General features: G+C 52.5%; 1 protein-coding gene across 1 annotated transcript; it reads right to left on the reverse strand.

Moving 5' to 3' along the window:
• Positions 1-1,216: 1,216 nt before the first annotated feature.
• NCF1 (neutrophil cytosolic factor 1) lies at positions 1,217-15,661 on the reverse strand. Its single transcript, XM_055561576.1, has 11 exons — positions 15,234-15,661; positions 10,651-10,731; positions 7,825-7,900; positions 7,508-7,673; positions 6,448-6,503; positions 5,271-5,393; positions 4,411-4,518; positions 3,433-3,550; positions 2,381-2,488; positions 1,699-1,841; positions 1,217-1,480 (listed from the first exon to the last, which is right to left on the reverse strand). Exons 1-11 carry the CDS (start codon positions 15,303-15,305, stop codon positions 1,353-1,355), a joined length of 1,179 nt encoding a protein of 392 aa, XP_055417551.1. The 5' UTR covers positions 15,306-15,661; the 3' UTR covers positions 1,217-1,352.
• Between the last annotated feature and the right edge of the window lie 7,845 nt (positions 15,662-23,506).

Raw genomic sequence — 23,506 nt, forward strand, 5'->3', positions numbered from 1 at the left:
ATTGCTAAGAACTTCCCTCTCAGAACTGCTTTTACTGCATTTCATAAATTTTGGTATGTTTCACTTCCGTTTTCATTTATCGCAAGGTGTTTTTGTTTCTCTTTTGATTTTTTCTTTGACTCATTGGTCATTTGTAACTTGTTTAATCTCCACATTTGTGAGTCTTCCAGTTTTCTTCATGTAATTAATTTCTAGTTTCATACCACCATGACTGAAAAAAGTGTTTAATATGACTTCAGTCCTCTTACATTTGTTAAAATTTGTTTTACAATACATGATTTATCTTGGAAAACATTTACTGATTTTCTGGGCAGATGACCTGTCCATTAATGTAAACAGAGTACTAAAGTCCCTTCCTTTTATTGTATTGTTGTCTGTTTCTCCCTTTGAAAGTGAAAGTGAAAAATGAAGTCGCTCAGTCGTGTCCAACTCTTTGCGACCCCATGGCCTGTAGCCTACCAGGCTTCTTGGTCCATGGGATTTTCCAGGGAAGAATACTGGAGTGGGTTACCATTTCCTTCTCCAGGAGATCTTCCTGACCCAGGGATTGAACCTGGGTCTCCTGCATTGTAGGCAGACACTTTACCGTTTGAGCCGCCAGGGAACACCCTTTAGCTCTGTTAATATTTGCTTTGTATATGTTAGTGCTCCTATGTTGGGTGCATAAATATTTACAAATGTTCTAGCCTCTTATTGGATTGAGCCCTTTATTGTAATGGGATGCCTTTGTCTCTTAATACAGTCTTTATCACAAAGTCTATTTTCTCTAAGTATAGCTACTCCAGCAGTCTTTTAAGTGTCTATTTGCATGAATGTCTTTCCATTTCTTCCCTTTCAGTTTATGGTATATCTTTACATCTAATGTGTGTCTCCCTAAACCTAAATTACAATTTTGGGGGGGCATTAAAAGTGTACACACAAGGTCAACTACAGCCCTGACCCCCACCCCCACCACCCCGCCCCTCCCCAGCTATGCACTGTGTCCATTCTTCTTCAGGACTCTTCTGCAGTGAGGCCAGAGTTCAAGCAGGCGGTCTGTCCAGGCTAGCGCTTCCTCTTGCACTTGGCCTTGTGCAAACTTGGTCTTGGCCAAGGCCAGAAAAGTATGCAGCTGGACTTCAGTTCTTGCAACTTCCCCAACAGAGCTCACAGCCTCCAGTCCTAAGTCTAGAAATATCAAGGGTGTTGCCCGCGGCGCAACTTTTCAAAGCATCAGTTCCCTCCAAGCAACGTTTATTACGGGTATCGAACAGCTGGGTGGGGCGGGGCCAGGGGGTGCTAACCTCAGGCTCTATACACGTATATACAGGTTTAGGGGCTGGGGGTGGGGAGAGCATCAAATGGGGGCGGCCTCAGACGGCGGAGGCCAGCTTCCGCTTGGTGCTCTCGCTGCAGCGGTGCAGGATGAGGTCTGCGCTGGGCCTGGGGGGCACGGCCGGCTGCGGCTTGGGGCGCTCGGTCTTGGGTTGCTGCTGCTCCTCTGCGGATGGACAGCACCAGGTGAGGCCCGCCCCGCCTGCTCGGCCCCGCCTCACTTCACTTTTCGGGCCCCACCTCATGGCCCCGCCTCCACCGCCCGGCCCCTCCCCAGACCCCGCCTCCACGACACAGCTCCGCCTCCATCGCCCGATCCCGCCCCAGGCCCCGCCTCCACCGCCCGGCCCGGCCCTCAGCCCCCAGCCCCCGGCCCGCACTCACTCAGGGCGCTCCTGGAGCTCTGTGGCCCCGGCCGCTGGTGGCGGCGCTGCTGCATAAAACGGACGCTGTTGCGCCGATAGGTGTCCTGGCTGAGGCGCTTCCGTGACCGCTGGTGGATGCTGTGAGCGTTGCGGATGGACGACCTGGATGCAGCAGGAGGGGGACTTTGGTTAGCGGCCCGCGTACGCACCCTTGCCGCAGCCCTACCCGAGGGGACTCTCATGGCCAACCCTGGGGTCCAACGACTAGGCCGAGGAAGAGCAGCCGGTGGAGGGAGTCCTGCCCAGCCCCGATAGGCATGAAGGCCACTGCCCTTCCCCGACACGGACCCCCTGCCCTGACTCAGCGCCCAGGCCCATTTCTCACCCGCCTTTCCCCGCCCGCCTTCAGCCTACTCCCTCCGCTGGAAGCCCTCCGGCCTGCCCCAACCCTCAGGAGCCATCCCAAGGACGGTGGGCATCGGTGCCCGCACTTCCATCTCACACCCCTGCTTCCCTGCTGCTCTTGTGCCGGCCCCACAGTGTGGGAGGGCACTCCAGCCTTCGCTCAGGGAGAGGGCTGGCGCCCCGTCTCCCCCGCCCTAGCACTGTCAACCTAGGGCCTGGACCCACAGAGGGAAGCCGCGGTACACCCTCCTCAGCCCCGCCCAGCCTACCCCCACTGCCCCGGGACTCTTGCTCACCTGCGGGGCGGCGCTCCCCGGCTCTTGATCTGGCTTTGGGCCTGGGCCACGTCCTGCCCTGCCTTCTGCAGGTACATGGATGGAAAGTAACCTGTGACGTCTTCTTTCCTGTAACAGAGGCAGCCCCTGAGGTCTGGGCAGTCGCGGCGGGGGGTGGAGCCTCAGATGTGGGGTCAAGGGTCCCTTAGGGTCATCTGGGGTCAAGGCAGCTGGGCGGTTGCAAACACAGCAGCCAACACCAGTCCCTGCACCTGTGTGCCTCAGTTTCCTCATGGGTGTGACACAGGCCTTCCTAGTTGTGACGCTGAGAAGAGGAGCAAATTAGCAGAGCCAGCTCTCCCGGGACAGGTGTTTGCTAGGAAACCTCTGCAATCTTGTATTTGTCAGTTTTTTCTCTTAAGAGGACTTAAGAGGGAAAGGGATTACAGGGTCTGCTCCAGCAGCTGTCAAATATAATAATTCATTCAGGGACTTCTTCTGGTGATCTAGCGGTTAAGAATCTACTTGCCAATGCAAGGGACATGGGTTCTATCCCTGATCCGCCACTAAAGCACTACTAATGCCTGAGCACCTGGAACCCATGCTCTGCAATAAGAAGCCACCGCAAGGAGAAGCCCGCACACCGCAACCAAGAGTAGCCCTGGCTTACCGCAGCTAGAGAAAGCCTGCGTGCAGCAACAAAGACCCAGAGCAGCCAAAAGTAAATAATAAATAAATCTTTATAAAATGGTATTGTGTTTTTTTTTAAATGTTAATTAATACAATTAATTGTGTTGCTGGAGAATGAATAGATGGACTGGTCAGGGGACGTGACCCCAAGTCACAAAGGAAAGAAGTGCCCACTCAGACAAGGACGAACCCCACAATACGAGCAGGCTGGGGTGGAAGCAGTCTGCTTCCAAAATGGAAACAGCCCAGAGAGAGACAGTGGCGTGGCCTACCCAGAGTCACACAATCAGGTCAGCAATGAGCCCACACAGGTCCAGCCTTGGGCCAGGCTGACTCTCAGGACAGGTGCAGTGGGGGGGAGAGGGAGGGCACGACTCTCCTACCTGATGACCCACCAGCCATCCAGGAGCTTATGAATGACCTCAATGGCTTCACCCTCCTCCAAGGATATCTCGTCCTCCAGTACAGCAGTGTAGGCTTTGATGGTGACGTAGGGCTCACCTGGAGGGGGAGGGGCATAGTGAGAAGGTCCACCCAGCACATGGCTCCCCGCCCTTCCCCTCCTCTCTGGGCCTGGGGCTTCCTCCAGCTGGAGCTCAGGACACCATCTCCTCCAGTTCTCCCCACTCCTCCTGGGGGCACCTGGACTTCTGTCCTCTGCCTGCTGTATTCAGGGGAGCTCGCCCACTTCCACCCACCACCATCCACACCAGAGGCTAGGAGCTCCCATAACCCCAGAGACCTGGCCAGCCACCTGCATACAAGGAGTGGCCAGACAGGAAGTGAAGAGGAAGAATACCCGTCCAGTGGTACCTGAGCCATCACTCCAGCCCACTGTTCACATGTGGGGCTGCCAGCCCTGTATACACATCTTGCCCAGTTTTTAAAGAGAAGCCACAAATCTGCATAAAATTGTAAACTCTTTCTATTAATATTTGAAGATATGGGCAACCAGAACTTTTTAAATCAAACCCCACATGGGCCCCCTCCAACCCAGAGGCTGCCCATTTTCCCATTCTAGTCAGCCACGATACCCCCACCTCCAGGCAGCCCTCCTTCCTGAGACTCAGGTTAGCTCACAGTACCACTTCCCACTGGACCCGGCCCCAGGCCTGCAGCCACCACATGTCCCAGATTGACCTCATCACCCTCTCTCCTCTATTCTACCTCCTTGTTCCCCCGTCCTGACCAAAGGCACCACCTCCTACCCCAACCTAGACTCTGGGGTGTCAGCCCTGCCTCCATCTCTGCCCAAGCCCTCAGTCATGTCTGACCCCAAAGCAGTCACTTTGGCTCCTCAATATTCCTGAGCCCCTCCTGCCCCTCCTCTCACCCCTGCAGCTGGGGAGGGCAGCAGGTACCTTCATAGTTGGGTTCTGGGTCCTCGGCTTCATCAGGACTGTCCAGAGGCTCCAAATAGGACGCTGGGACCCAGCCACGCTTTGTCTTCATTTGGCAGAACCACCAGCCTGTGCCAGGGATATGGGGTTAGTAAGTCTGGGCGGGTCTGGGAGCCTCCCTCAGCCATCACCGGGTGGGGAGGGGTGAGGACAGTCAGACACAGACAGACATCCAACTCTCGCATTCAGACTGATTGTGTGTGTGTATGTGTTCAGTCGCTCAGTGGTGTCCGACTCTTTGCGACCCCCTGGACTGTAGCCTGCCAGGCTCCTCTGCCCATGGAATATTCCAGGCAAGGATACTGGAGCAGGTTGCCAATTCCTACTCCAGGGGATCTTCCCAACCCAGGGATTGAACCCGCATCTCTTGCATCTCCTGCATTGGCAGGCAGATTCTTCACCACTGCGCCACCTGGGAAGCCTGTCACCTTCACCACATTCCATGCCAAAATTACACACACCGGTACACAGAGGACCACAGAACTACAGCTCAGAATCCACTTCATAGGTGTGATGAGAAGTTCGCCTGCCCACCCAGCTGTATCCCGCAGAGGTGCTCCATCACGGCCCCGAATGTGTGCAGATCCCCAGAGCCGCACTCTCAGAGAGAGGGTGATGCCCCCCCGCCCCACCCCCTACCCCCGCTCCGCCCAGTGTGGGGAGGATAGTCAGGGCCCCTGAAGGAGCCGGAGCCCCGCTGTGGGCCAGGCGGGGAGGAGGCCCAGGGCTGCTCTCCGCAGGGGGCAGAGCCTTGGTGGGGGCTTGTGGCCGGGGGCCTGGGCACCAGGGGAGGGAGGTCCAGGCAGGGTGAGGAGGCTGACCGCTCTCGTTCTTCTCCACGACGTCCACCACGTCGCCGGTGGCCAGCGCCATCTGGGAGCTCGAGCCCTTCTCGTAGTCAGCAATGGCGCGGTAGGTCTGCAGGATGATGGGGCCCGTGATGTCTGGGCAGAGGGAGGGCAGGGTGAGTGGACACGGTGGGCGCCTCCTCTCGGGTCTCCCCTGCGGGCCCTGCGTGGATCACCAGGACAGGAACTAATGTCCTGTCCCCACCGGCTCCAGACAGGCCGGGGGTGGACACGCCCTGTGTACTGGCAAGCAGCAGAGACAAGCTAGGCTTCGCAGCCCTATTCAGCACCTTCTGTGTGCCGGACACCGGCCGCACGCTTTACACGCTCTCTCTCATTTGATGAGGTTTGCAAGCAGCCTTTCTCAACATTAATGTGCACAGGGGACTTCCCTCGTGGTCCAGTGGCTAAGACTCCATGCTCTCAACGCAGGGTCCCTGGGTTTGATCCCTGATCAGAGCACTAGATCCCATATGATGCAGCTAAGGGTTTGCATGCCTCTACTGTGCTGCCAAATAAATACGTATTTTTTAAAAACCTTTAACATGCAAACAAATCACCCAGGGATCTGGCTTAAACACAAGCATTGATTCCATAGGTCTCGGGTAGGACCTGAGGGTCTGTATTTCTAACCAGCCCCCAGGTGATGCTGCAACTGCCTTTTAGGCACTGACTGGATCCACCCCTGCCACCAAATTCATATATTGAAGCACTAATCCCCAGTACCTTAGAATCTGAGTGTATTGGGGCCACTAAAGGCCACTTTTGCCCCCAAATCTGATCATTCATTCAGCCAGGACATTCCCTGGCTGTCAGAAGCCAGGGTCTGTGCTTGGCACTGCGGCCACAGAGGTGAGCTCCCAAAACTCCAACTTTTTTTTTTTTTAACTTTTTAGCTATGCCCCACAGCACGTGGCATCTTAGTGCCCCAACCAGGGTTCGAACCCACACTCCCTGCATTGGAAGTGCAGAGTCTTAGCCACCGGACGCCAGGGAAGTCCCAAGACCTCAACTCTTTAGTGCAACCACCAAGATCCTTCACAGCTGTTCTCTCCTCCTGCTCTTTTCCCTGCATACCCCAAGCTCAGGGTCCCTGATCGTGTCAACAGTCCCTGAGGGTGACCACGCTGGGCTGCCCCCAGCCTCTTACCCGCAGCGTTGTTCTTGCCATCTTTGGGCATCAGGTATGTCTCTGGCTTTTTCACCCTGCAGCAGAGAACAGTCTGGGTTAGACCACTGGGCTTCCCCCTGGGATGCACAGGATAGACCTACAGAAGAACTTCCCAAGACAGTTCCCAAAAGGGACGTGGGAAATGGGGGCCACTGCAGAGAGAAGGTAGAGGCTGGACTGGGAGGAAGGGGCTTTGAAGAAAGAAGGAGCTGCTCAGAGCCTGAGGGGGTTGCCCAGCTTCCTGCAGACCCAAAGGAGAAGGCTTGTAGGCCAGCTCCCTTCTGCTGGAGCCTCGAGAGAGAAGCCAATGGGGGTGGGCGCCCTGTCCCACAGGGGCCGAGGGGAGCTGCCCTGCCTGGGACCAGGGTTGTGTTCAGGGGTCCATAAGCACTAGCTGGAGCGCTGCTGTCTGTCTATGGCAAACCCTGTCCTCCAAGCATCCCCTAGCACTCAGTACCAGTGAGGGACAGAGAGAGGGACATTCTGCAGCACATTCCCCTGAGATCTCACTCAGCTTCTCTGATGCCGTCCATGCAGGGCCCTGTGTCCAGGAGACCCCTAGGGCGAGGGCAGGCAGAGAATGAGGTGGCAAAGCAGAGGAGGGGCCTGAGACACACTCAGGAATGAACAGAGGCCACTGAGCCCCATATCCTCTCGGGGGCTCCTTATTTCCCAGTTTATAAGCACTCTCCCGGGCACCCACTACTGCATTTGGCCCTCACCACTGGGTCACAGTTGGAGAAGCTGCTTTCAGAAGGCTCCAGGTCCCATAGCCAGGCAGAGCCAGGACAAGGACTGAGGACCTAGGACCCCCAGCCTGGAGTGCCTCCTCCACCCCACCCCCAGCATCCTGAGGCTCAGAGGGGTGCAGGTAGAAACCTGGCAGGGATGCTGGGGACGTCCTCCTTCGCTTTCTCACTGTGTGACTTTGGGCAAGTTGCTTGCCCTCTCTGATCCTCAGGCTCTTCCTGTGTAACATGGGGAAAGCCCTGCCCTCTCCAGGTTGAGCCAACCACCCCTTCCCTCTCCCACCACTCACTGGCTGTCTGTGGGGAGCTTGAGGTCGTCGGGGCGCACCTTGAAGAAGTTGAGGAGGTGCGGGCAGCGGGAGATCTTGACAGGCAGGCTCATGAGCGCGCTGCAGTACTCGGTAAGAGTGCCCTGGCGGCTCTCGGCCACCCGCTGCCCATCAAACCACCGCGGGGCTGGCGGGACCAGGGAAGGACACCAGAGGACCAGTGAGCATACTTGCAAGGTCAAGTCCAGAGACGATGGGAGTGGAGGGGACAGTCAGAGGGCAGATGAGGGGATCCAGGGCAGGGGAGCCCACCCAGCTGACTCAGCCCCACTCCTCACCTGGCAGGTGCGGGATGATCCTATTCTCTGGGTTGATGTCCCCTGCCTCAATAGGAAACATCTCCTTTAAGATTTTCTAGACAGAAAAGCAGACATGGAGGAATCCGTTTTATTAGAGCATTGTAAAGGCACAGAATTGGACACGACCTAAATACTTTCCAATCGCTGGGGCTAGAAGCTGCAGTCCAAAGAGTCGGACACAACTTAGCAAATGAACAACAAGAAAAAAGCTTCTGGTGGCATCCTGGGTTCTTCTTTCTCTCCTGACTCGCATCAACCCACCAGCCAATCCTTTTGGCTCTGCTTCCCAAATCTGTTCAGAATCTGATCCTTCTTACTATGCCCGCTTCCACCTGGTTTGATTATTACAACCTTCTTAGGTCACTGCCCCCTCTCTCCTGGTCTGTCTTCAATCCACCATCCAGAGGCATCCTCTTAAAACCCAGGTTGTATCCTGTCTCTCCTCTGCTCCCTCCCTCCCTCAGAGCCTCACTGCCTCTCAACTCACTCAGAATGGAAAGAAAGGCTGCATTATTCCCCGCGGTGCCCGTGACCTGCCTCTGCCTGCCTTGCTCAAACTTCTCCTGCCACCACTCTCCCCCGTTCCCTCTGCCCCAGCCACCCTTGGAAGCTCCAGGCCCACTCCTGCCCCGGGGCCTTTGCATGTGTTATCCCCATTCTTCCCGCCCCCCATGGGGATCAATAGCTCATTCTCTCACTCTCTCCCTCTTTCTCCTTCTTCAAGTCCTTGCTCAGCTTTCTCCCCCTCACAAGGCCTCCTTCCTGACAATCGCCCCTCCTCCCATCCTTCCCACCTCCCCTCCCTGCTCTGTTATGCTCCTTCTAAGGACCATCTAACACACTATAGAAATTACTTATTTTGTTTGTTTGTTTGTCTGTTATCCTGACTTCACTGGAACATAAGGTTTACAAGGATTTGCACCTGTTTCTTATAGCTTTCAGCAGCATTGCCTACTGATCAAGAAGAATGTGCCTGGCACTTAGTAGGTGCTCAATAAATAGTGGCTGGATGAATGAATGAGTCTGCCGGGTAATAAAAGGGGTTTATCCTGGGACTTCAATGGCAGTCCAGTGGCCAAGACTCCATGCTTCCACTACCGGAAACGTGGGTTGAATCCCCCAACAGGGAACTAAGATCCTGCATGCCACGTGCCGTGGCCAAAAAGTTTAAAAAAAAAAAGCAAGGGGGAGTTGCTAATCCTACAATAGAACAGTTTAAGTAGGTGAGATGAAGCCCCACGATATATCGTCATGGACTGGTCTCAAAATTGTAACCCAGTGACAGTGATAAGATGGAGAAACAGGCAAAAGGCACGCTGATGGCATTTACCCACACCTCAGAAAGTGCATGCTCCACGCTACTGTGTGTTGTTCCTGGGCTCTGTGTGTGTGTGTGTATGTGTGTCTCTGTGTGTGTGTTTGTGTGTGTGTGTGGCCACGTAGGGTAGGAGCTAGTATGGGCTATGAGATGAAGGGAGACTTCCACTGCTTTTGTAATTTTAATTGAAGGATAATTCCTTTACAATATTGAGTAGGTTTCTGCTGCACAACAACACGAATCAGTCATAATTACATATGAACTGTGCTGTACTTAGTCGCTCAGTCAGGTCCGACTCTTTGCGACCCCATGAACTGCAGCCTTCCAGCCTCCTCTGTCCCTGGGGATTCTCCAGACAAGACTACAGGAGTGGGTTGCCATTTCCTTCACCAGGGGATCTTCCCAACCCAGGGATTGAACCCCAGTCTCCTGTATTGCAGGCAGATTCTTTACTGACTAAGCCACCAGGGAAGCCCAAGAATAGTGGAGTGAGTAGCCTATCCCTTCTCCGGGGGATCTTCCCAACCCAGGAATCGAACCGGGGTCTCCTGCATTGCAGGTGGATTCTTTACCAGCTGACCTGCCAGGAAAGCCCAGAATTGTGTGTATATATTTAAATATATATATATCTCCCCTCCCTCTCGAGCCGCCCCATCTCCTTTATCTAAAAGCCTTGTGCAAACAGCCCAGTGACATCAGCTGTGATTCCAGGTGCTGGTGTACAAGGCTGGATATAGTTTTTCTTCACATTTATCTGCATTTCACTTTAAATAATTCAAATAAGAGAAGTACTTTTGTGGCCCCTCCATTCATCTGACCTGTCTTAGACCAGGACCCAGCAGCCAAGCTCCACACACCGTGACCCCCCATAAGCTCCCCCCAGTTTTGTCCAAACAGCCTCTGGTGCTGGGAACCCTGGGGGATTCTCCCATGTAAACCCTGGTGATAACAGGCACCCACAAAGCAAGGAGACCAGGTTCCACGGGTGTCAGGATTATCCACCCTCCTTCCGGTCCACCAGGGTCTTCGTCAGGCCAGGGACCGTGGGTGAAAGAGCGAGCACCTGGGCTGCCCCCTGCGGGGACAGAGAGAGCAGGGGGCCCTTGAGACAGCCCCCTTGAGTTCGTGCGCAGTGGGTGCAGAGTCTTGGTTTGGGAAGATGAGGATGTTTAGAAATGGATGGTGGTGACGGTTGCGTGACAGCGAACACGCTTCAGGCCACTGGCTTGTACACTTAAAGTAGGTAAAATGGTAAGTGTATGTTACGTATATTTTCACAATAAAAACTACCTTAAATGTTTTCTTTAAATTAAAAAAATATAAGGCCAACAAAATTGTGAGTCAACTATACCTCAATTAAAAAAAAATGCCCCCTTAACTGTGGGCTGGGAGGGGAAGGGGTTTCCTAGTTTCCGTCCTCAAAGGCAGAGCTGGGGCTGGCGTGGTGTCTCCCCTTACCCCCCACCCCACACACACAGGGCACTCACGTGGAATTCATAGATCTCGGCGAAGCGCCGATAGACCACCTTCTCAGACAGGTCCTGCCATTTCACCAGGAACATGTAGACCTGGAGGGGGCGGCAAGAGCAGGGGACCTCGTTCAAGCATGCATCTGGGCAGTCCCCGCCCACAGTGGAAACCCACAGGACTGGGGGTGGGAGGGAGAGTGCTATTCGGGGTAACCTGGGCCATAGAAAGAGCATCAAGTTCACGGACCCCAGGGCAAATTAACTCTCAAATTAACTCAGACTCCTCTCCGTAAACTAGAGGCAGGCAGTAGGACCTTGCCGCTAAGGCTGCTCTGAGAGTAACAGGAGGTAAGATACACAAAGGGCTGGGCTCAGATAGCAAAACTCAGCACAACACAGTAAGATGTTGTGTGGCTGGATTTATATGAAGTGTCCAGGGAGTTCCCTGGGGATCCAGAGGCTGGGACTCCGCACTGTTACTGTTGACGGCCCGGGTTCAGTCCTAGGTCAGGGAACTGAGATCCCACAAGCCGAGGGTGCAGCCACAAAATAAAAAAGAAAAGGAAAGAAAGAGATGTCCAGAAGAGACAGATTTATTGAAACAGAAAGTAGATTTGTGGTTGCCAGTGGCTGGGCGGGGTTGGGGTAGAGGGGCTGAGGCTTGACTGGGAATAGGATTTCTATGGAGTGATGAAAAAAAAACAGATTGTAGTCATGATTGTGCAACTCTGTGAATGTGCTGAAAACCACTGAATTGTGCAATTCACATGAGTTTATCATATGGCATAAGAACTGTGGTGGTTTAGTCTCTAAGTCGTGTACAACTCTTGCGACCCCATGGATTGTAGCCCGCCAGGCTCCTGTGTCCATGGGATTTTTCAGGCAAGAATACTGGAGTGGGTTGCCATTTCGTTCTCCAATATCCAAAAAAGCCATTATATAAAACAAACAAACAAACAAAAACTCAATACAGAAAAATAAGCCTGTAAAAACAGTTTAGAGAACACCACTCAGCCACACAAAAGAGCAGATAACTGATATTTGCAACCACGTGGATGAATCTTAAAAGCACTGTGCTGAATGCAAGAAGTTGGGCATGAAAGGCTACATACCGTTCCATGTCTGTGAGATTCTAGAGTGACCTCAACTAATTCAAGGTGGAAAAAGACACCTCAAATAGTTGCTTCTAGGGGCTGGGAAGGAATGACTGGGACATGAGGTGGAGTGAAGGTCACGGTCAACATTTTGATGAGAGTTTGGGTTCTGTAGGGACTCCCAGGGTCAAAACTCAGTAAAGGTATCTCTAAGATTTGTGGGTTTCATTCTACACAAATTTTACACCAAAAGAGAAAAAACTATAAGCAAATGCTTAACTCTGGCTGTGATATGCATGCTGAAATATTCAGGGCAAAGTGCACTGATATTTGTGGTTTGCCTTAAAGTGCATCAAAAATAGGATAGATTGATGGGTAGATGGATGGTTTGTATCATAAAACAAGTGCTACAGGTAACGTTAATGGAAGAATCTAGAAAGTGAGCCTATGACTGGTTAGATTTTTTGGTTTTGTTCTGCTGTGAAATTTTTCCAATTTCTCTCCATATTTGAAGTTTCTCAGAATAAAATATTGGGGAATCAAAAGAATAGCTACCACTGGGGAAGATTAAAATACTCTAAAAAGTTAGATAGTTGTGAGAGTTGAACAACTTATAATATACCAAAAATCACAGTGCACTTTAAATAGGTGAACTTGCTAATATTTTACATATTTAGAAATAAAGTTAAACCAACAAGGATTTTTTTAACTTTAAAGTGGAAAACAAAACCAAATGAACTTAACAGTATATAAAATGGGTAATAATCTAAATTTTTTTTTAATGGAAAAGACTCCAAGTAGCTTTTAGTTACACCACTGGCCCTGTTCTCAGTCCAAAAGGACAAAAACAACTGCAGAGAAAACTTAACTTTGACCGATTAGGTTAGTAGGTTTATTGTTAATAGTGGTGTGGGTGTAGTGACTTAATACGTTAGTAGTAGGTTTATTGTTGACAGCCGTGTGGGTGTAGTTTCTCTGAAACAAATTTATGTTTATTTTAGAACTGAGCAGAGGAGTGATACACTAATCTCCTTGGAACCCACTGTTCCCACAGCGAGAGAAAGGAGCTACAGATATAAAACGCTGAGAGGCAAGCACGAGACGACATGGCCACTGAAAAGGCAGTCACGAGCCATGACACCTCAGTGGCAATGAGCACACCTAGCTTCCAGATTTTGTGTTCTAATATCACTCTCACTAAAGAACCAGGGTTCTTTACTGAAATAGTTGAGTCCAGGCCTAGGGCTGAAAGAGTCCAGGTTAAGCTGGACCACCTTGTGCCGTAAGAATGAATTCTGGTGCCCTCTCCAAAAAAAAAAAAAAAAAAAGGTGCTCAAAGAATGACATGGTATATCCCAAAAGAGCACAGAAGCCAACCCAAAGGAGCTCCCAGTCACCAAGTCTGGAACATTCTGAGCATCAAAGTAAGTAATGATAGTAATGGACTCTGACCCACTGAATCCATGGATCCATTCGGACATAAACAAGGAAGAAGGGAAGACACTTACGGGAAAATGTTAACTAATGCATGCAGAAGGACCAGTAGAGTTTAAAAATCATTATTTGGCAATCATGATAGTCATTTGATGCAAGCAAGAGTCATCCAGTTTCTGTAAGGCACAGGATACTCACATAGCTTTCCATAACCTCCCCCACAGGTTCGTTATTAATTTTGTTACTTGTTGTAGTCACTAAGTCTTGTTCAACTCTCCTGCGACCCCAATGACTACAGCCCGCCGGGCTCCTCTGTCCATGGAATTCTCCAGGCAAGAATACTGAGGTGGGTTGCCATTTCCTTCTCCAGGGGATCTCTTCCAGATCCAGGGATGAAGCCCACATCTCCTGCATTGGCAGGTGGATTCTTTACCACTGAGCCACCAGGGAAGCCCAGTTATGAATTACAAAGGGGGAAACAGTAGCTTTACAGCAGAGAAACTTGGAAGACACACTTAGGATTTAGTGATCAAACATCACTAATATAGGAATAAATAAAAATCACCTGCCAGCTGATGGGATCAAAGAGAAGAACAGAGAGTCACTTCCGGGGTGTCCTTGAATTATTCGGATCTAAAGTGAAAAGTGAAAGTCACTCAGCCATGTCTGACTCTTCACAACCCCAGGGACTATACAGTCCATGGAATTCTCCAGGACAGAATCCTGGAGTAGGCAGCCTTTCCCTTCTCCAGGGGATCTTCCTAAGCCAGAGATCAAACCCAGGTCTCCCATATTGCTGGTGGATTCTTTACCAGCTGAGCCACACAGGAAGCTCAAGAAGACTGGAGTGGGTAGCCTGTTCCTTCTCCAGATCTTCCCAACCCAGGAATCAAACCAGGGTCTCTTGCATTGCAGGCAGATTCTTGACCATCTGAGCTATCAGGGAAGCCATTGGGATCTAAGGAAGTATCAAACCTGTGTCTCCTGCATTGCAGGAGGATTTTTTACTCGCTGAGCCATTCGAAAGCCCCTAAGACGTATCAGAAACACGGAAATTGAGGGGCGTTCTACAAAATAACTGGTCCCATCTCTTCAAAAAGTCAAAATTGAAAAGGACAAAGACTGATTAAGACCGATCCGGGTTAGAGAACACCAAAGAGATGTGGCAACTCGGATACATAGGATAACCTGGATTGGATCCTGGGCCTGAAAAAAACGTCCCTGACGAGGGACAAGTAGGACGATTGCTGAAATCCTAATCCAGTCTGAGGGATGGATGACAGTGTTTTATCAAGGTTAATTTCCTCATTTCGACACCTTTGGTTATGTAAGAGAGACTTCTTGGTTTTAAGAAATACACACTTGTAATATTTAGGGGGTAAAGAAGCACAATGTCTCCAAATAACTGTCAAACAATTCAGAATATATGTATTCAGAGGGAAAGGGAGGGAGGGACAAAGGAACAGAGAGAGACACACACAGAAAATGCGGATGAAGCAATATTGGAGTAATTGGCATTTTCCGGGGGGCAACATTTCTGTAAATCTGAAATTATTTCAACATTAAAAGTTAAAAAAAGACGAAAGGTCTCTGCATATACTCTGAATGCAGCCCACGTGCCAGTTTATAAGGTGGATCCCTCTCTGGTCTTCTGCTGGGTTTGGAGACCATATGATGGATGGGGTGGCCGGGTCTGAGCCAACACTTCCCCAGATCCCCGGGGGCAGGAAGGGGGATTCTTCCAGTCCCTGCAGTGGTGTTACCCTACAGGAGGGGCCCCAACTCTGATGTAACTGATCACCACCAGCGCGCCCTCCCGGGAACCCCTCCCGGAGGGGCCGGCAGAGACACGTGCCAGCGGGGAGAGCAGGGAGTGGGGCGGGGGCGGAAGGGCATCATCTGAAGGGCTCACAGGGACTGCGGCCCCGGATGCGCAGCCTGAGGCCCGGGGACCGGAGCCTCGGTCACGACCCTGCACCCTCTCCCAGGGCTGTGTGGGGACCCGCACGTGCGCCCCCCACCCACTCCCAGGCCTGTCTCCACGCAGGGCGCTCCCAGCCGGTAGGTACTCACGTAGTGCTGGCTGGGGACGAAGCGCTTCTCGAAGCCCAGAAGGGCAATGTGGCGGATGAAGTGGTCCCCCATGGCTTGGCTGCGCGCGGCACCCTCTCCTCCAGGGTACTCAGGGGTTGGGACTTAAATTGGCTGGAAAGAGGAAGTCGCCTCTGTCGCGGAGGGAGGGTGGTGGGGTGGAGGAGGTGGCAAGAGGGGGCAGGGAGCGTGCAGAGAGGGCTCCGCTTCTTCTTTCGTTTTTGTGGGATTCCTGGGGCTCCCGTGGTGGGACGTGGGCGGCCACACGCACACAGGTGTGCAGGGACACTCTGGCCCCTGTCCCCCCGTGGCCTCTAGGGCCCCACAGGTGGGGAGCCCGACTCCTGGCTCTCTCTTCCTGGCTCCTCTGCGCCAGCCACGTTGGCTTATCTGCTCTGGGAACTCCCCCAGCACTCACACCTCAGGGCCTATGCACGCCGGTTCCACCTGGCCCATCTCCGCAGGCATGTAACTCCCACCCTCATTGTCTGCAGGTTTCTCCTCTGAGAAAGGGCACCTCCTCCGAGAGGCCTTCCTTGACAACCTCACATAAAATAGCAACACTTCATGGGCCCCTACTCCTCTTTCCTTTTTTTTTTTTTCCCCAGAGCACTGACCACTGTTTTATTTTATTTTTATAATGTCTTTCCCGAACAGATTGTGAGCCCGTGAGAGAAGGCTCTGGCCAGTTTTGACATGGGCTCTGGCCCCAGTGCCCCAGAGCTGGTGCCTGGCATGCAGTGGGCCTTCTGCAAGTATTCAAATAGTAACTGCATTGCTCATGGAGTGATGAGCACACTCCAGGGGAGTGTGTACAAGCCTCCCGTGCCCACCCTGGGTGAGTGTGATTGAGAACAGTGGTGGGCGGGCAGACTAAGACCCAAGTTCAAATCCTGGTCAAAGAACGGCCCCTCAGAGCCGGCTTGGTTTCCTCTTGAGTGAAAGAGACCCCATCTCTGCTGAGAATGGGGAGAAGGGGATACAGGATGCAGGGGTGAGGGAGGAGCAGCTTGCTGGGAGAGGATGGGCTGTTGCTGTTCAGTCGCTCAGTCGTGTCCAACTTTTTGGGACCCCATGGACGGCAGCACGCCAGGCTTCCTTGCCCTTCACTGCCTCTCAGGATTTGCTCAAACTCATGCCCATTGAGTCGATGATGCCAAAGCCTGCGGTGCTTGGCCAGGGAGACACGGGGTTCCGGGAGCTCAGAGGTTATAGGGCTGGTTCAAGGTCACAGAGCAAGTGGTCTTAGACCCAGGAAATTTGACTGCAGGTTCAGGTGGGCAGGTCACTTTGTGGCCCAGACTCTCAGATTCCAAGAGGGAGAGATGGTGGCCAAGGCCATCAGCACCAGGAGCACTCTGAGAGCCACGGGTCCCCTGGGACCACCAGGGGCAAGGCTTGACGTTTGGCAGGGGGTGTTATCTTGGAAGCTTGGGGTCCATTTCTTTCCTCTGCTCTGGAAGAGTTGCTTGGCAGGTCCCCTCTAGACACTGCTGCTCCCCAGTCACCCCGAGGTCACCAACCCTGGGTGTGACCAGCCTTGCCAGTCCTTGCTCTGGTCATTTCCACTTACACAGCTGGGATCTTCCTGCATAGAAGGGTGCACGGCTCAGCGATGGGAAAGAACTGTCCCACACAACACGGGTGAACCTTCCAGGCACAATGTGGGGATTGAGAAGCGGACAAAATGCCCCTCCTGCAGGATGCCATTGACCCCAAGCTCCAAAACTGCCAAGGCCAGTCAGTGGGGTTGGAAGCCAGGGTGACCTCCAGGGGCAGGGGCGGGGGCCGGCAGTGAGCGGAGGGGAGCCAGAGGCGGCAAGTGATTCGCTCTGTTGATAAGGACGCCAGTTCCACAAGTGCGCTCACTTCCTAAAATTAGCCCGGCCCTAGGCATGTTGAGTTTCGTGCACAGCCCTTCTCTGTGGGTGCCTTTTACCGCAACAGAAAGTTGGAAGCAAGAATAGACTGAGTGGGGTCCCATGATGATGGCAGTCCTCCCTTAAACCCACAGCACATGGGACTTGGCTTACAGCTGAGTGATGGTCCTTTAATCATTCACTAAATGCCCCCTCCCTGAGGGATGCTCAGCTTGTCTCTGGTCTTCCTCATCTCATGTGGTGCTGCCTTGCGGTCCCCGCACTGAGGTCAGACTCTCAGTGCTGCTCACCTGGGAAGGGCAGAGGAAGTGGCAGGGGGGCTGGCTGCAAGCGGTACCCCCTCCCGGGCACCAGTCCAGGTCATGGCCTGCCACTGACTTCCTTTCTTCTCAGAAGTCTTTCCACTCTTGCATAACCGCCCGGCCAGACTGCCCTGTCCTGCAGACACCAGGCACGACCCAGTGGTCTGAGCCGTCAGCTGCCACCTCTCCACTTCCCTTCTGCGGTCTCCCCGAACCCCGAACCTTGCCTTGTGCCTCACCATACCCGGGGCAGAGAGGAGGGGACCAAAGTACGAAGTGCTAAGAACTCATGTTTACCTTGTAGGACTTCCCTAAGGAGGCTTTTTGTCAGGATAAGATAGGATTTATTTTAATGCATGGGTGAAACAAGTGACCAAATGATTACTTTTTTTTAAATGAGCAAAACTAGAAAGAAAAAAAGATAAAACATACAAAATGAGCAAAATTAGACATCATTAATAAATAAAAGTTTGGTTTTTTTGTGGGGGGATACAAACTTAAATATTTTAGAACTTTCAAATTGTGATATTATAGAACACTGCAGAAAAAAATGAAATTGAACTAAACAAGATTTTAGCTAGCATTATGCAGATTTATGGGGTTGCAGAGAGTCGGACACGACTGAGCGACTGAACTGAACTGATGCAGGATATCCCCCCAGGCATTAGAATACCAGAGCGCAAAGAATCCCCAGAAGGGATAGATAGTTAGGGAGTTTGGGATGGACACATACACACGGCTATATTTAGAATGGATAATCAAAAAGGACCTACTGGAGAGCACAGGAAACTCTCCTCAGCCTGGATGGGAGGGGAGTCTAGGGGAGAACAGATACTTGTGTATGTATGGCTGAATCCCTCTGCTGTCCACCTGAAACTATCACAACATTAATGTTAACCAGCTATACTCTGATATAAAAGTTTTTTTAAGTTAAAAAAATTAAGTGATTATTGATAGGTACGTAAAAAAAAAAAATAATACCAGAGTCCCTAGAATCTCCCCCACCCACTTCCCATCAAGGGCGAACAAAGGACTTAGCCGGGGTTAGGAGTGCCTTACATTTATGATCTCCTCTCATCTCATCTGCACAGTGAGACTCTTGGGAAGACACTGTAATTCCCCCACTTGATAGATGGGAAGACAGGTGCAGAGAGGTTAAACAGGCTGTCACCTCTGCAGAGCAAAAGGCTGGGTCTTGAACCTAGGCAGTCTGGACCCACGCTCTTAACCATCGGCCCTGTGAATGAATGAATGATATTGGGTGGTTCACGAGGGAGGAGCCAGACTTCGACCTCCCTGAAGAGGGAGGTTCTCATGACAGGCCTGACGGGAGGGGAGGCAGGGCTTCCCGGTCTGGCCCAAAGACCTTGGCCTCGCTCCGGATGCTGCCTTCCCCGGATGGACGGGGCTGGGCAGTCCTCAACCAGGAAATCCCCAAGGCTGGGCCACTGGGACGGGTTTAGCCTGAGAGCCGGAGGCCCAGGCAGTGCCCTCTGGGGCCTCCTGTTGGGCTTCCCAAGATGCGAGCACAGCAGCCCTTACCACGCGACAGTTTTCAGAGGCCAAGTTAAGCCTCCTGCCAGGCCTGTGACGAAGGCCTCCCGGGTCAGCCCACAGGCCCAGGTCTCACCTGGCGCCAGGAGGTGCAGGAGGGGTCCCGGAGCTGCTGGTTGAGGGCTTCCTTGGCCTTGAGGTTGGCTGCATGGGGTGGAGGCTTTGAAGGGCAAGCAGGTGCCTCAATGTGGATATGCACGCCAGTAACCACCCGTTCCCAAGGGACCTCGAGTCTTCTTTCTCAGCAGATCAGACCAGGGACGGGCTCTGGCTGGGTTGGGGTGGGCCTTGCGGCCTCATCAGAAGAGAACCAGGAGCCTGTACTCAGCAGTGGAGCTAGGACACAGCTGGTCCACACATCCTGCGAATTCCTTCTCCCCTGGGCCTGATGACACAGTCCTTGGCCTAGGGACACAGGAGTGAGCACCCTGGACACCACAAGAGTCAGCCTGAGCCTTTGGTCTGCAGGAGGCCATGCACACACCAACTGCTGGCTGTGGGCACAGTGGCCTGGAGCCCAACCCACACTGACCTATTCATACAGGGTTGGGTGCCCTTGGCAAGCTCCAAGCCTTTTTTTCATCTGTACCTACTCCAAGGACTGTAGAATATTTAGGGAGGTGCAAGGCAGTTTCTTGCTGTTTAAGCTGGGCCTGGAATGAGGGAAATGTCAGGTGAATGAGAGCCGGCACTGCAGGCTGCTGGGCAAACGGTACAGGGCTCAGACCCAGGGCAGGTGGCCTGTGTTCTGCTGGAGCTGTGGCCGGTGAGCTGCGTGGCTTGTGGGGCAGCCCCCGGTCTAGCCCTGGGAGAGCTCAGCCTTGGTTGTGCCCAGGGTCGTGGGGGCTTTCCCAGGTCAGGTAGGGGAGGATGGTAGACAGGAGCCTGAGTTCCAGGGGTGGGGCCGGGGCTCTCCCTTCTGTACTGTAGCGTCTGGTGGACGTCCTGATACCAAGTGGGTGCTTAGCCAAAATTAAAGGGACTCTACCATCTGGTCCCACTCCAAAGCCAGGTCTTCCCTGGTGGCTCGGATGGTAAAGAATCCCCCTGCAATGCAGGAGACGTGGGTTTAATCTCTGGGTTGGGAAGATCCCCCGGGGGAGGTAACGGGCCAGAATTCCGGGCTTGAGAATTCCATGGGCGGAGGAGCCTGGCAGGCTGCGGTCCACAGGGTCACAAGGAGTCAGACACGACGCAGCGACTTTCACTCGCTTCACTACCATTTGGTCCCGCTCGAGCCGGGAGTCCTGGGGCCTGCCTGCGCCCTGCCTGCTCCCACCCCACTTCCTCACTGGGGCCAGATGCGTCATGTGGCCAGTCATTTGAAGCTCATCAACCATCAAGGCTAAATCCAGCTGCGTGCTACCACCACAGGGGGTTTTGCGGTGAGCTCTTCTGAACTTGAAGCTAATTTCAGTAATGAGAAAAATCCCACCTCCTAAATCCAGTCATCAGGGCTGGGTTGCCATTGTCTCCCCCATTCCGCCCAGAGACTGTGCGAAGGCAGCTGGCAGCATGGCATCAGTCCAGGGCTTGGCCATGGACTCGGCACCTCTGCCCCGTCTGAGGGGCTACAGGGCAGTGCAGACACACAGGCCCGGGGTGAGGCGCTAGTCACCTGCAGACAGCGGGTCTGCTTACAAGGGTGTGTGGTGGCGGCCCGGCTTGCATCAAGCACCAGGGGCAGCGAAGCCACTCTCCTCGATCGAAAGCTCCTCTCTTGCAGGCCAGCGCTTGCTGTGGCTTTTTGACCTGCGCCACGGGGTGGGTGCCTGCTCTGACGTAGCCTTTATGCAAACCTGCACCTGCTCTTTCATTAAGGACTTTTCCTTGCAGTTCTAGACTGGTCGTTATAAAGGAGAAGACAGTTTGTCTAAATCACAGATGATGCAAATCTATAGATTCTTTTGGGATTTATTTGAAATCTTCCTAGAGCCTTGGAGGTAGCTGTCTCTCCTGCTGCCTCTGGTTGGGGTTGAGTGGGGACAGTTCTCACTCGGTCCCCCCAGGCACTGACCAGCACATGGTCTTCGGTAAGGATCACACTCGCTTTCCAGGTGAGGAACAATGGGCATCAGCAGGCAGCCTGAGATCTTGCGGGAAGTCAATGCTACAGAAGGCCCACCAGCCACCTACTCTGGCTTGAGAAACCTGGCAGGAAACACTGTTACACATACGGGTGTTGTATCATAGCATGTTTTCAGTGCTACCTTTCCTGACAACTTCCTCAAAATAAAACCACAAGAGAAGCGGGGTTGAAGGGTGGGATGGGGCAGGAGGGAGCTGACACACAAAACCTTTGATCGGAGTTGGGAGCTGGGAAGACAAGCAGCTTTGCTGTTTTTCATTCAGTTCACAGGGATTTGAAGCCAGGGAGCTGCAGCAGCCAGGCTTACCCACTAATTTGTCAACTGGCCACCATAACCTGAGGGACTTGGGACTTCAACAACCTGCTTTCATTATCTGCCCTTTCAGCCAAAGCTGGCAGTCACGAGGTGAAGTTAACCACCCCTCAGTACACGTGGGAGTAAAACAGAACCCAAACTGCAGGGGCTGGAGAGCAACTCCATGGGGGTGTCTGGTTAGACCTGCACAGCCCCACCTGTGCTCATCCGACTGGACTCAGGGCTGGGCAGAACCGGGACCCGAGCAGAACGAGGGGCCAGAGGTCGCCTCAGTTCCCCATACTCTGTCCCCTTGTCTGTACCACAGGGAAACAGGCATCTGTGGAGAACACTTCTTTCAAAATACACACACTTGGCTTCTTCCACTTAGGAAGGAAGGTGTCCAGAGGTGCGCTGTGGTGTGTGGCAATTACGGTCCACTAATGGTTAAACCAACCAGCAGCTTGAGCTTATTCAGAATGGGGCTTGAGCTCTGGACACAGAAAGGTCTGGTCTCTCAATCTTCCTCTCCAATGGACCTTTTTGGTCCCTGGTGGGGAGGAAAAAAAAAAAAACAAAACGGTAGAAATGTTGCTGGAAGGACGCTCAGAGAGATGACCTACTTCCAAGTAGGACTGGCTGCCTGCTGTAGGAGACAGCTCTGTCCTGGGCACACTGGGCACTCTGCAGTCCACGCCGGGCACACCCGAGCCCAGTCCACACTGCAATCTCAAAGGTAAGATTGTGGCCATGGCTGGATTCTTGGTCTACCTCTTCTCTCAAGTCCCAAGGTGACCTGGGCACACGATACGAATGCACTTCAGGTATCACAGACAATTTAGACCAATGAAACGAGAAAACGTCTTAGGATGTGCTAACCGCTCAACAGGGAAAGCTTACGTGCACTGCACAGTCCGAGTGGTGGGTAAACGTGAAGATTTCTCTTGGAGGTGCCAGCGGCCCCACCTGCAGCAGCTCTGCTGCCCGCCCCAGGGCAGAAGCTGACCCAGAAACAGAGCTCGGCTCTCCCTGCACCCAAGGCCCAGAGCTGGGCAACAGGCTGTAAGTAGTTGGCCCAATTTCACCATCAGGGTCTAACTGATAACGATCCTGCAATGGTACATGCTTCTTTGGTTTTACTGTTGGAAATTTACTCAAGATCACAGCTGTCCAGAAGCATGGCTTGGAGCTCGTCACAAAGCCTATGTCCCTGGTCATTCTGCTATATTTCCTGATAAAATAATGCTGAACCATCAGCCATCATAGGATCAGGATATTGTTTCAGAAACACAGGGTGCATTAGAATTACTGATGGGACCTATGTGAGCTGTAGCTCGTGTTTCAGTCTGTTCTCCAGGAAAGACCTTGGTGGGAGAGTTTTACATCCCTCGCCCTCTGAAGAACCACGCTCTTTTGTCAACTGTCTCATTCATAAAGGCAAAATCTATTCGCTAACACACGCAGTGGAAAGCTTCCTCCTTAGACGGTTCCTGGGCTCCACATGAGCAAGGCAGGGTGACCCCAGACATTTTTAAACAAGCCTGTGGTGCTGAAACTAGGGCTCATCTGACCACTGCAGTTAAGAAGGCAATTTGCTAAGGCAGTCACCTTGCCAGGAGAGGCTGCTGAGACCCCTGACTGTGGGTAAGCAGAGTGAACAGAGGTGTGTGAAAACTTCTAGGAGACACAGTGAGTTAATCAAACGACTTCCTCCACCTCCATGCTCTTCTGCTCACAGACACAGCTTCAACTGAGATTCAACATTTCTTAAAGGAACCTGTAAGCTGTTCAGAGGCAGGATGGGACCAGACCGTATCTTTATACCTAAGTTAGCAGGAGGATGCCACACTGACTCTGAGCTGTGGTCTACAATGCAGACTCATGCGCTCATTTTTAGCTGTAAAAAACCTAAAAAATCCCCAAACATACGTGTATGCATAGATACAGAATTTTCATACTGGAGATATATATACTTATACTGAGTAGGAAAAAGTCCATCTCCTCCCAAGTCTGTGCTCCTGCAAAATTCCGGTTGAACGGTTATGTGTACAAGTGTAACTCCTTTTAAAAAGCAGCCTTTGTTTGACTATGAATTCCCAGTGACTGGGACGGGATGTGTGGGTGGTGGCAGCCAG

The sequence above is a fragment of the Bubalus kerabau genome, chromosome 23 (assembly GCF_029407905.1).
Source record: "Bubalus kerabau isolate K-KA32 ecotype Philippines breed swamp buffalo chromosome 23, PCC_UOA_SB_1v2, whole genome shotgun sequence".
In the NCBI taxonomy this organism is placed as follows: Eukaryota; Metazoa; Chordata; class Mammalia; order Artiodactyla; family Bovidae; genus Bubalus; species Bubalus kerabau.